This window comes from Oryctolagus cuniculus, chromosome 10 (genome assembly GCF_964237555.1).
Source record: "Oryctolagus cuniculus chromosome 10, mOryCun1.1, whole genome shotgun sequence".
Lineage (NCBI taxonomy): Eukaryota > Metazoa > Chordata > Mammalia > Lagomorpha > Leporidae > Oryctolagus > Oryctolagus cuniculus.
In genome coordinates, this window is record NC_091441.1 from 117,777,004 (window position 1) to 117,789,310 (window position 12,307).

General features: G+C 62.1%; 1 protein-coding gene across 1 annotated transcript; it reads right to left on the reverse strand.

The window, feature by feature from the left end:
• Positions 1–3,586: 3,586 nt before the first annotated feature.
• CAV3 (caveolin 3) lies at positions 3,587–12,088 on the reverse strand. The gene is made up of 2 exons (XM_002720609.5): positions 11,585–12,088; positions 3,587–4,288 (listed from the first exon to the last, which is right to left on the reverse strand). The coding sequence occupies exons 1-2, from the start codon at positions 11,696–11,698 to the stop codon at positions 3,947–3,949; spliced, it is 456 nt and encodes a 151-aa protein (XP_002720655.1). The 5' UTR covers positions 11,699–12,088; the 3' UTR covers positions 3,587–3,946.
• Positions 12,089–12,307: the final 219 nt, after the last annotated feature.

The following is a 12,307-nucleotide window of genomic DNA, read 5'->3' on the forward strand; positions in this document are numbered from 1 at the left end:
TGCCCCACCTGTGGCTGGGAGGGTGGGTCACGACCTCGTCTAAGAAAGGCCTGTAGTCATTCAGGTCCAGACTCAAGTGATCGATTGATCGCGGGTTTTCTGTCTGGGCCTGGCTGGCTCAGGACTGTCTGGGGCCCCATTTACATTTCCGAACACCATTTTGGACTTGACCATAACCACTTCCTCGAAGAAAGCCACAGAGCCACTCTCTCTGGGTCTCACCTGCTTCTTCCTCCGCAGGGCGCGCACGCACGCACGCACGCACGCACACACTGGAATGAGCTGGCGCGGTCTAGCTCTTCAGGGGAGAAGAGAGCACTCACTGAAACATCCGTGTTCGAGGTACACGGTTTCAGCTCGGAGCCTTCAGTCCTGGCTGGCGAGTGAAAAGCGCAGGTGCAGGCAGCTCACGGCGGGGCTTTGGCACTCACAGCCAGTTCTCCTTGCAGTGGAAGCTAGCAGGGTGCTGGCTTGGGGGCTCCGTGCCCACGGGCAGGACCTCTGGGGTGTGTGGCGTGCCAGTGCGGTGCTGGGCCCTGCCGGCGTCTGGGCCGTCCTGCTCCCCAGCAGCGGTGCCCCCAGGCTGCTGCTGTACCCCGGGGAAGTTGCCATCTTGGCAGCCAGCAGTGGTCACTTGGGACAGCGGTCAGCAGTAGATTTTCCAAGCAGGGGCACAGGCTGCCTGGGGACCCGGAGTTGTGAGGGTCCTGGCCTCGGAGCCGAGGTGGGTGTTTGATTTTTCTCATGGTGTGGAAGCACTGGCTGGCACCTTGGTTGGTGACATCTGATTTCAACAGCATGGCTGGCCCTGCCCCCTCCCCCCGGTCATCTCACCCTCCCGGATACTGTCATGGTGTGCAGCCTTTCCCCACCCTGCGCCTGGAAGGGTGAGAGCGGGGGTCCGGCTGCTGCCTGCCGCTCGCAGTCTCTGTCCTTCCTGGGGTGTTACCACTGTGCGGATGCCAGGCAGGCTGGGTGCCCATTGGTGGGGTGTACACGCCCCCTCCACTGTGTTGTCATGGCTCTGATGGCCGCCCAAGGGCCCGCGTGGCTGCTGTCTTGTTCCTTCAGGCCCTGAAGAAGCACCTGTTGTGTGATTTGGTCTCCTTTGGCTGGGTCTCTGTTGCCATTTCCAGAAACGCAAGGGAACGGTACGGGCTGCCTTGTACGAAGATCCTGGTTTCCAGTGCTTAGCTTTTCCTGTAATCGGTCGCGGTGAAATGCTGTTCAACGCAAAACGTGAATCCCTTGGTTCTGTTCTCCTGTGGTGACGCCGTCTGGTGCCCCTTTGTGCTGTGCTCATTGGCGAGTGACGCGGCCAGTGTGAGATGTCTGGCCTGAGCTGCGTCCTGACAGGTGCACGGGAATAAACACTGCTTCTCCTTCCCTGCCTTGCCTTCGTTCTTCCTCCCAGGAGCAGGGCAGCGGCGCATCTGGTGGTTGGCGCGGCTTCTGAGTTCCCTGCCTGCTGATGGCAGGGGCACCTTGCACTCCTGGGCCGGGGCAGAAAGGGGATCCGGTCCCCTCTGCAGCCCCAGGACGCTCAGTTGTCAGGACTCGGTGGAACGACGCCCCGACACCTGGAAGCGAACGCTTTGGGTGATGTCCCCAAACCGGCGAGGTGCCACAGCCTGGCTCTGGAGATGGTAGGGTTGGAGATTGTCCTTTGAAGGGACGACTGGGGGCCGCCTGCAGAGTCACCAGGAGTTTGTGCTGAAATGCAGGTTGCGGGGCTCCGCTCCTGGGTTGTGCTCTGGGCCTGCAGCCGCAGCACCTGTGTCTGAAACAGCCTGTGCCGTATGAGAGACCCTGCCCCCTGCCCCCTACCCACAGGCCTCCCTCCTGCTGCTTCTCCGGGGAGCCCTGCAGGGCCCAGGAGGCCTCGGGCACACGGGCGGGCGGGCGTCTCCGCTGTGAGCTCCGCCCACGGGTAACTGAGCCCCTGCTGCAGGCGGCCCCTGGAGAAGGAGCTGGAAGGGCTGGCGTCAGAGTCTGGGGCCGTTGTAGCAGACACTGAGGTGGGGACAGAGACTGCACAAGGCGGGGTTCCGAGTGTGGATCCCCCCCGCTCCGGGCAGGGCAGGCCCTGCGGGGAGGGCAGAGGTGACTCCAGCCTTGTCCTCAGCAAGTGGAGCCTGGGCACCCTGAGTCCCCTTGAGAATGTGGACGAGCCCTGGGGGAGAGCGCAGAGCAGGGGGCGGGGGCCGCAGCCCCGCTGTGCACACCGGGAAGCCGGCTGAGCCCTCAGGGCGGTGGCTCGGTCATCTCCGGAGCCGGGGCGTCCTGACCAGGTGTCCAGGAGGTGCTGGGGGCGGGGGGAGGTTGGGCAGACAGAGATGTGATCCAGCGAGGTGTTCGTTGGAGAGGCTCTGGGTGGCTGTGTCCTGCTCAGCTGCTCGGTGTGTGTGCAGAAATTCCAGAAGTTGTTAGAAGACAACAAAAATGGGGGAACCTGCTGGCGCTGAGAGGGACATTGGAGATCATGTTGTAGATGATACAGCCGAAGCCAGAGAAGGCAGCATGGGTCAGGGACGGGACGAGAACCGAGGCCGCGAGCGTCCCCTCTTCTCATCGCGCCCCTGCCCGCCAAGGTCCCTCGGACAGGTGGCCAGGCACAGCGAGACGATGCCTGGGAAAACCCGCAGAGGCTGGGCAGGTGTTGTGTGAGAAGGCAGAGAAAGGTCGGACAGGAGGGGGGGGTGGGGGTCTGGTCTGAGGAGAGTTCTGTGCGTCAGTGTCTGGGGAGACGCAGTGTTCTCACACCAGACGCGCGGGCCCTGCCCAGGGCGCACCTGTGTCAGCAGGGTGGCTGCCGGGCCTCGGGAACCTCCCCTCCCCCTGCTGTTCACGGTCATGGTGCCCCTCTCTCCTCTCCCCCTTCCCTGCCCATGCACACATTGGAGAGCACACAGTGATGCAGCCAGCATGTGTGGGCCCGGTGTCTGGGGGTCTGCAGAGCCACAGGGCAGATCTAGAGAGGTTTGACCCCTGGCCCTGCCCTCAGAGTAAGCAGGGAGGGTCAGCCGCCCCACCAGTCAGAGGCCCGTCTCCCCCTCTCCGTGCGCATGAGCTGACTCAATTGGAAACCATCTTCCAAGGAACCACAGGCCACACCCAGCAAACCAAGTGAATCCCACAAAATCCAAACTCCGTGCTGGCCCTTGGATTTGAACAAGCCTGTGGTCAGTCAGCTTTGCTAGCCAAAAATGTCCTTTTGGGTGGCGTCGGTCCGCGCACACCCACATTCTCTCTTTCACACACACAGGCACTTGCATACATGTACATACACACACATGCAAGCACACACGTGAACACACATGCAAGTATTCAGACACACATGCATTCACACATGCCATGCACATGCACACACCTTCACAAATGCATTCAGGCACAAGTGCACACACACATTCACACATGCACACACACATGCAGACACATATGCACACACATTTCCTCACACACAAACATGCATTCAGACCCATCCATACAGAGGCATGCAGACACATGCACAGACATGTGCGCACACACGCGTGTGCACACATGCATGCACACAGCCTTGTGAACAGAAACACACGGCATTCCCTAGTGTGGCAGAAACCCTTTATTGGCGCCCCCCTCTCTGGCCGGCAGTCGCTGGTGGCTTTGCTGGCACACGTGGGCAGGCTGACCCCAGGGAGCCTGGGCTGGTTTGTGTCGTCACAGTGCAAGTGGATGCAGACTTGCAGTAGCTGCCTCTTAACCAGGAGCTCCCATCAGCCTGGCGCGTGGGGGCAGGATGGGGGCAGGTGTGGTGGGAGAGGAGGGAGGAAGGGGCCACTGTGCCCCCCGGGCCGGGCCGTCTTCTTCCCGGCTCCTCTACACAGGGTGCCCCTGCCTCGGGGGAACGGAGCCGTCCCTGAAGAGCAAGCCGCGTGGGGGCGGGGCCAGGCCTGGCCACGCCCCCGGCTCACACCTCCTTGCGCAGCAGCACCTTGATGCTGCTGCACATCTGGCCCAGGGCGGCGAAGAGCGGGTTGCAGAAGGTGCGGATGCAGAGCGAGTAGATGTGGCTGATGCACTGGATCTCGATCAGGTAGCTCTTGATGCACGGCACCACGGCCCAGATGTGGCAGAAGGAGATGCAGGCGAACAGGAAGCCCCAGAGCAGGGCCAGCGGGACGCCCAGCAGCGTGGACAGCAGGCGGTAGCACCAGTACTTGGACACGGTGAAGGTGGTGTAGCTCACTTTCCACACCCCGTCGAAGCTGTAGGTGCCCACGGGCTCTGCGATCACGTCTTCGAAATCCACCTGTTGGGGGGAGGGCGACCGTGACCCCACTTCTCCAGGATCGGGACCCCGCAGGCCTCGCCCCACCCCATGGGCTGCTGCCCGGGCTCTGACCCGCTGGGTCAGGTGGGGCCTGGGAGCCAGCATTCCTAACAGATACCCTGCTTGTGGTATTTGGGGGGGGGGTGCCGAGTCAGGAGGGTCTCTGGCTCTGTAGAGTGTGTGCAAGCGGCTGGCACCTGCCACACCTGCTCTGCTGTGGGTGGGGGGATGGGCGCAGCTGCTCTGTCTTGAGCGCTTCCAACCCTGGGAAGCTGGGCACTGTGGGTCTGGGGTCTCCCAACCTCACCCTCTGTGCACCCCTCACACCTACTGAGGTTTCACTTGACTCCCACCCTGTCCCCCTGTCCCACCCTGCTGGCTACCGGCTTCTGACCTCTGCAGCCTGCCCCCGCCCCAGGATGCCCAAGGCTGGGCTTGTGTGCCTTCCTGGGCTGGTTGTCGAGGCCAGTGGTGGCCCTAGCATCCCAGTCGAGGGAGTTGGTAACCAGGTGAGAGAGTCTGCAGATCCGTTAACCCCTTCCTTCATTGACTCCTCTGGGATATTTCTTAGAACCTTGCTGTGAGGAATAGAGAGACTTTTCCGGCCATCTGTTCATCCATCTAGCCATGCCTCATTGGTCAGTTCATCCACTCATCAACCTGTTTGTCTACCTGCTTATCCATTCACTTGCCTGCCCATTCATATTGCTGTCTGTCTACCATCTGTCTGTCCAGCTCTCTGCCTACTCATCTGTCCATCTGTGCATCTGTCCACCAGATAGTCATCGAGCACCTAGTCTGTGCTGGGCACACACCTCTTGAGAGGTCCTTAGCCCACTCCTTGGCACGTGGTAGGTGCTCCGTAGCAATAACTATCCGAAGCGCCATTGAAGTTACAGCTCAGAAATTCATGCCTGATGGCAAATACAGTTCTGTGCAGCTCCCCAGGCTCAGATGTGTGTGGGGTCCCCATGGGGACTGATGCGCCCCCCTGCCCTCTTGGCTGCATACTGGAAGGGCCCCACAGCCCCGATCTCTCTGATGTGTCTCTAGTTGTCATTTTTCTGCAGAATCCCTTGGAGCTGACGTTTGAGTGATTTCCAGGGATTGCCACTGCGCGCCGAGCAGGGCAGCTGCTGTGTTCTGAGAGTCAGCACATGTGTAGGCGGCGCGCTGTGCTGTGCCGAGCCGGGCGGGGGCGGCCGCACCCCTGGCAGGGATCCGAGCATTGAGGCTTCTGGTTTGGAGAGATATTTATAAGGCCCGACTTGGGCAGCCCTGGGCGGCCATGCCAGGGTATCAGAAGCCGGCGGTGACTTCATTCCTCAGTTCCTTCCCAGAAGTGGGGAGGAGAGGACTCGGTGTGTGTGTGTGGGGGGAGGCTGGGTGCTGGCTGCGCTGACTGAGCCTTGGGGCTCCGTGTGCAGCTGAGGGGGGCAGGAAGGCAGCGCAGTGGCTGCTCTCTCAGTCGGTGTCCCCTTCTCGGGCCTGGTTATTTTTGGAACAGCTGGAGAGCCAGTTGATTAATCAGAACCAGCCAGTCCAGCCCCCGCAGTCCTGGGGTGGGGGGAGGGAAGGGCTGGGCGTGGCCTGAGGGTGTCACACAGCTCCCCAGAGCCCCCAGGACTCGGCCCTGGGACACACAGGGCCCTGCACGGTGCAGATGGGCTATCTGGGGTGGGGGGAGCAGCTGCAGCAGGGGAGGTCACTGAGGTCTGCTGTCCACGTGGCCACTGCATTAAGGTGTGTCGGGGCCATGGCGTTGTCCTCCTCAGTGCTGCACAGAGGTGGACCAGGGGCCGCTCTGGAGAAGGGTGAGCGCCGGCCTCTGCTGGGCCCTGGGTTCTCTCTGCTGGGCCCCTGTTACTTCCAGGGTGGTCCACAGTGGCTGCTCCCCAGCCCCCCACCAGGTGGCTTCAGGGACTGAGAGAAGGCATTTAGGAATTGGAAGCAGTGATTTTATGTTACTAAATCTAAGGACTGCAAAAACTGGAGTTTCTCCCTGCATGCCCACTTTTCGGGTCTTTGCTCTCATAGTTCATCTTTCTCGTATCCTACAAGCACGTCAGCGTTCAGCAGATGGGAGTGACGCTGATGAGGCTGGAGGAGTGAGACCAGCAGGGCTCCCTGACACAGGCAGCACACACATGGTGAAGGCTGCAAAGACAGCCCAGCAGGGCGGGGCTTCCTGGGCTAGGACTGGTGATGGCAGCAACTCCGTCAGCCTGGGAAGACCCCGGGACGCCCCCACGCATGGGTCCCTCTGCCGCACAGGGCACAGGAGAGACAAGCAGGGTGCAGCCAGCCCAGCCTGACAGCAAAGCCAGTGCCCTGGGTGGTGGCAGGGTGCACGGTGGGCTGGCACAGATGCAGGGTGCATCCCACAGGGGGACGGGGGCATCTGGGCTGGACATAAAGGGGCCTTGGGGTGATGCGGAGAGTGGGGAGAGCAGGAGGAGGGAGCTGCAGGGAGGGGAAGGATCTGCTGGAAGGAAGCCCCTAGAGCATCCGGGAGGGCCCTCTTCCTGCCCCTGCCCGGCCCTCCCAGCCTCGCCTCTGCCCTCTCAGTGAAGATGCACAGGTTGGAAGGGGGGGCAGGAGAAAGGCCCAGGGGGCAACAGAGGTGCCTGGGAGGACGGGGGGGCAGCAGCAGTGCCTGGGTGGAGTTTGACGCTCGCTGTGCCTGGCGTCTGCTGGGCAGCGGTGTGGGGGAGCGAGAAGATGCCATGACTGAGCCAGGCCTCTCGGTGTTTGTGAGCATGGGAGTCTAGTCCCATCCTGAGTCTGGGTGTGCCCCGTGACTCACTGTAAGCTTCAGAATGTGGCACAGGAGACACCGCACTGGCTGCAGAGCTGATGCCTTGGGGATCCCTGAGCCACTTTTATACCCTGCTCGAGAGACCCGTGAGTTGGAAGCCACTGCTGTGCCCTGCCCCCGAGCAGATCCCTGCCTCCCCCAGTGCCGCAGCCATATGGGGGCACCATTAGGGAGTTCCGGCTGAGGGGATGTCAGCCCCAGCCCCCGTCTGACTGCAGCTGCATGAGAGGCCCCCATGAGGCCAGCAGAGCTGAAGGATGGCTGTGGCACAGCCGTGGGTAAGGGATGCAGTGCGTCTCCAGGGGCAGCAGATAACCCTGGGCTCCAGCTTTGTCTTCCTGCAGGCGAGGGGCTCTTGGTCAAGCCTCAAATATGCAGATGCAAAACTCTCACCAGCTCGGCTGAAGGGGAACTTGTGTAGGCAGGGCCCCGGAATCTAAATTTCAATGAGCTCCCCAAGAAAACGGGCCTCGTTCAAAAGACTCAGGCCAGCTGATACCTGGGGTTCCCACGGCCCTGACTCACATCACGTCAGCGTGAGTCAGTGCAGCACGGCCCTTAGAGGAAGAAGGAACTGCTGGTGTGGAATGACCAGCAGGTGAATGCCCCCCCACCCCCCCGCCCCCCCGATCCAGCCCCAACCTGCTCTCCCTGCCTTCTCTCCCACAAATCCCTTTCATTGGCTCTGACCCAGCCCATGCGAAAGTTCGTCATCTCCTGCAGGAGGGGCAAGGAGACATCCTCTGTTGTGTCAGCTCTGACTCACTGCGCCAGTGCTGTGATCCATTAGTGATGTCTGCAGTGGCAAGACGAGCCCATACTATTGCCAGCTCTGCCCCAGGTTTCTCCCAGTGCCACGAAACCTCCACTTCTCGCTAACTCTGCTTCCTTCTCTTGGGAAGCCTGGTTCCCTTCTTCTACATTTTTAGTTTTTCTCCCTTTTTTGGGGGGCACCTTGGACAACACCTCACCATCAAGCTGGCTTCTGGTTTTCCAAGGTGCAAGTAATTCACGCCTCCCTCACCTTCCGCGACAGCTTGCCTGGCACTAACTGGGGCGTTCAGCACTGTCTCCCGTGCGGTCTTCACCCTGCTCTGATCTCCCCTGGAGGATGGAGTCTAAGGCAGCATCCAGGTTCAGATCAGGTTCACCTTGGCTCAACAGGGAGTCCCAGAGGGGGCCTGCTGGGGGTGGGAGTTTGTGGCCATGCAGGTACCCCTGGATGTCATCTGAGAGCCCAAGGGGTGCTGTTGGTTTTTCTGAAAGAGGAGGCTGTTTTGTGGCACGTATGGGTTGCAGGTGGGCTGAGAACGACTATGCGGGGAGGGCTGGGTCTGTCTCCCTGCCTCCCGAGGGAAGAGGACTCGGATCCAGAGCTGGGTGATGCTTTGGGATCCAGCCAGGCTTCCTTGGGTCTTGGCTGAGCCCACCCTGAGCCCCCTCAGAGGACTTGGGCTGAAGCTGGGGTCCCAAGGCTTGTGCGGGAGAGGTGCTCAGGGTTGTATGGCTTGGGCATGAGGGAGAGGCATCCATAGGTGCACCTGCGGGTGATCTTTAGAGCCGGGGCCCCTGGGGGGGCATCCCTATGCCCAGGGTCTGGTGTGACCCTCTCCTCTGGGGCAGCACAGACTTGGGGGGCAGTCAGTGCTGGCTGTGGTGAACGTGGCAAAGGCCATGAGGCTGTGTTGGCCCAGGTCCTCTCCTCTGGTCTCCCAGGGCCCTGCAAGCCGCCTGGGGACCCTGGTGAAGTCTGCTGGGCTGGACATGGTCTCTCTGCCGTTGGCACTCATTTCCCAGCTTCCCCTGGGCTGGAGGTCAAGCGCTGGACATGGTGGGCGTGCCTCTTGTTCTTCAGTTGTGTGTGTCTGCCTGCCTCCAGCTGCACCATGGACTCCAGCTCATTGTTCTCCTAGAGTCACACAGCACGGTGGTGTTGGGCTGGGGGCTGGAGCTCAGGTGGCTGCAGCCCTGTCCCACTCCAGGCTTCTCTGTGTCACTCCTCGGAGCCCCTGCACCCTGACAGGTGCACCCAGGCTCTGTGGGGCCCTCTGAGCCTTCGCCTTGGCCTCTGCATTGTCTCTCTTCCTGCCTCCCTCCCTGATTCTCCCTTGCAGGTACCCTGTGTCGTGTTCTCCCGTTGATGCCAGAAAGCCAGGCCCCGGGGAGCTGCCTTGTGCCCGTCCCCTCTGCTTTCTGCCCTTCCGTCTCCCTCCACGGACGCACACACCAGGGTCTGCATCCTTTATTTCTAAACTTCAGAAAAGGGCACAGAGCTCCTCAAGCCAGAGAACATCCCCAAAATACCAAAGGACAATCTTGTGGCCACGCTCGGGGCTGCCGGGAGAAAGCGGGGGTTCCCAGCCCCGGGAGAGGGGAGTGAAGCTCAGGACAGTGCTCTCGCCATGGCCACGGCCACGGCCTGGCCGGCTTCCCTCCTGGCTCTGCGGGACCTCGGAGACCACCCTGCCCTTGCCACCCACTCAGGTCTCCCCCAGCAGCCGCGGGGGCCCCTGGAGTGGCCCACACCCGAGTCCCTTGTCCTGCAGGCTGTGAGGCAGGTGGGGGCTCACTGCTCACACCCTGCGCAGTAAACCTGTCATGTAGCGTGTAGCTGGGGCTCAGTTACCCACAGGAGGCCCATGGCAGTGTAAGAGTAGGAACTGAGGCCCACGAGGCCTGGGCGAGTGTGCCGGCTACGGTTCCTCGGTGGAAGAGCCTGGACTTGAGGTCAGGTGCGTGACGGGCGTCAAGCCCAGGGTGGCTCCCGCTCGCCCGCACTGCTCAGGGACACTTTGCACCGGTCTGGTGGTTGTCACTCTGTCAGGTCTGCTGCCCGAGTTCCCGCCACGGCTTCTCACACTGTGCGCCACCATCCTGGGGCTTCAAAACACCCGTGGGAGATGGAATGAACAAAAGAGGTCCCTTGGGTGAAAAAGAAATGTGAAATCCGGGCTCGGCAGGAAGTTCACGGCCAATGCTTCTCATGAAAAAACTGCGTGGAGTCCAAGAGGCTATTTTTTTTTGGCACCAAAATAAATGATCTTTTAATTCCATTTTCCACTAACTTTTTGAAGACCTCGCCTCTGCGCCACTTCTGATAAGTTGCTAGAGCCCCGACCTGTGGTGTAGCGTGAATGCCCCCGGAGCAAGTCCAGGAGGCCACTGATTGCCTGGAGGAGCCTGGAAGGCTCCCTGGAGGAGGTGGCCAGAGCGTGGTCTTGAGAGCTGAGGGGCCTTTCTCCACCTGGAGGGAGCAGGCAGGCGATGCTGGCGAGGGCACGGGGTGTGTTCTGGTGGGTGGGCTCACAGACTCCTGGGCCTGGGAAGCCCCTGGAGGGGTCAGGCTCTGCCCATGAGTGCTGCCCCTGAGGACCAGGCCTGGGACACGCCCTCAGCTACCTCGCCTGACCCAGCAGCTGCGAGCTTTGGGCACCTAAACGCGGCTGGTGCCGAGAGTTCTGGGTTCTGCTGGGCTCATTAAAATGGGACAAGCAGTGCCGGCGTCTGGGATGGCAGCGACTGGAGCCTGAGATTGGATTTTTCAGTTCTGCAGTTTACGATCTCTGCACACGGAACACACAAACTTCGGATGGCCGTGGGGAGGCTGCACCCAGAGGTGTGGGGGCGCAGAGCCTGCTGGGTTGTGGCGATAAGGAGGGACTGGGCAGCAGGACGTCCGAGGTTGTGGTACGTTAGGTGCTGAAACGGCGGATGTGGGGTGTGCAGGGGTAAAGTCGCACGCGGGAGCCTCATGACTGTGTCCCCCTTTGGCAATGTGGGGTCCTGAGTTGCAGGCCGCACTGGACCTCGAGGTGGGCCCTGTAGGACCTGAAGCCCCCGGGCAGCCGCCCCTCACACAGCCCTGCCACTGTTTCTGGTGCTGGTGGCTTCGGACCCTGCTCGGATGGTCCAGACTGGGGGTGTGGGTCCAGGGTCACCGGCGAGGGAAGTGGCCCAACTTCAGGCTCCTTGCTGGGGAGGGGGGGATGCCCCAACAGCTGAGGGCAACTCTGACACACCCTTGCAGGGACCCCAGGGCCTTGGAGCGCCTGTGCCCCGCCCTGGCCCAGACCTGGGGTGCACAAAGGACTGGGCATGGCCTCCAGGCCCTGGGTGACAGACGGGGCTAGTGAGTGTCCCTGTGCTGCAGCCACCCCTGGGGATTCACCCTGTGCCCACTGTAGAGACCACAGAAATGGCCCGTGGCATGGGACGGGGCCCAGTGTGGCCGCTGGTTCCTGCTGGGCCTGGGCCGGGCGCCAGCAGTGAGTGGCAGGGCCACCAGGGGTGAGGTGGCTTTCTCTGCCTGGCAGCCACCTTGCCCGCCGCACTTGGCCGTGTCCAGGCTGTGGGTCCTGCTGTTTGTGCCCTGGGGGTCGGGAGCCGTTACTTAACCTTTGGTGGTGGGTCAGGGCAGCTGGCTGCGCCCGGGGTGCCGAGGAGCCGGGGGGGCCTACCTTGACGATGTCCTCGTTGATGTTCTTGGGGTCCCGGTTCACCAGGTCGATCTCCTTGCAGTGGATGTCCTTGACCATCTGCGCCTCCAGGTCCGTGTGCTCCTCGGCCATCATGGCGGGGCTGGGGGGCCCCCTGGGGGAGCTCGGAGCCGTGGGGCCGGCGGGGCAGAAGCCCTGGGGGCAGAGAGACCAGCTCAGGGTCCCCCCGCCTCGTGCCCCCGCCGGCTAAATAGGCCCCACCCAGGGCGCCGGCCGACAGCTGCCCCACATAACTTCGCCGGCCGCTCGCGGGAGCCGCCCGTGGCAGGCCTCCAAGCTAAAATTAAGACTGCAGCGCCCTGGAAGGCCGGGCGCTCCTTAAAGGGGGCCACGGCCGGCGCTGGGCCTCGCACGGGCACCTGGGACACAGCATTCACACACACACACAGGCCAGGCCCTGCGGGCGCGGCTGGGCCCTGGAATTCTCCCCATTGCTGCCCCACTGGGGGCTCCTCGGGGCTTGGCTGCCCCAGAAGCCAGTTCTGCCTGTCCCGCCTGTCGGGTGACCTTGGGCGCCCTTGACCTATGTACCCCTGCTGGGTGTCGTCTTGATTTGGCTCCTGACCTTGTAGAGGGGCTTAGCCCCAAACTTAGGAGTGAGTGGCACCAGAGGGCGGGGCTTCTCCAGGGTTTGGGAGGTGGGCGGAGCGTGAGGGCCTTGGGTATAAAAGCCCCTCCCCTTCC

What these genes read in the sequence shown, in the direction of transcription:
- CAV3 (XM_002720609.5), bottom strand. Translation starts at nt 11,698, where the DNA reads ATGATGGCCGAGGAGCACACGGACCTGGAGGCGCAGATGGTCAAGGAC. An exon ending in TCAACGAGGACATCGTCAAG is followed by an intron (nt 4,289 to 11,584) that starts GTAGGCCCCCCC and finishes TCCCCCCAACAG; the next exon opens with GTGGATTTCGAAGACGTGAT.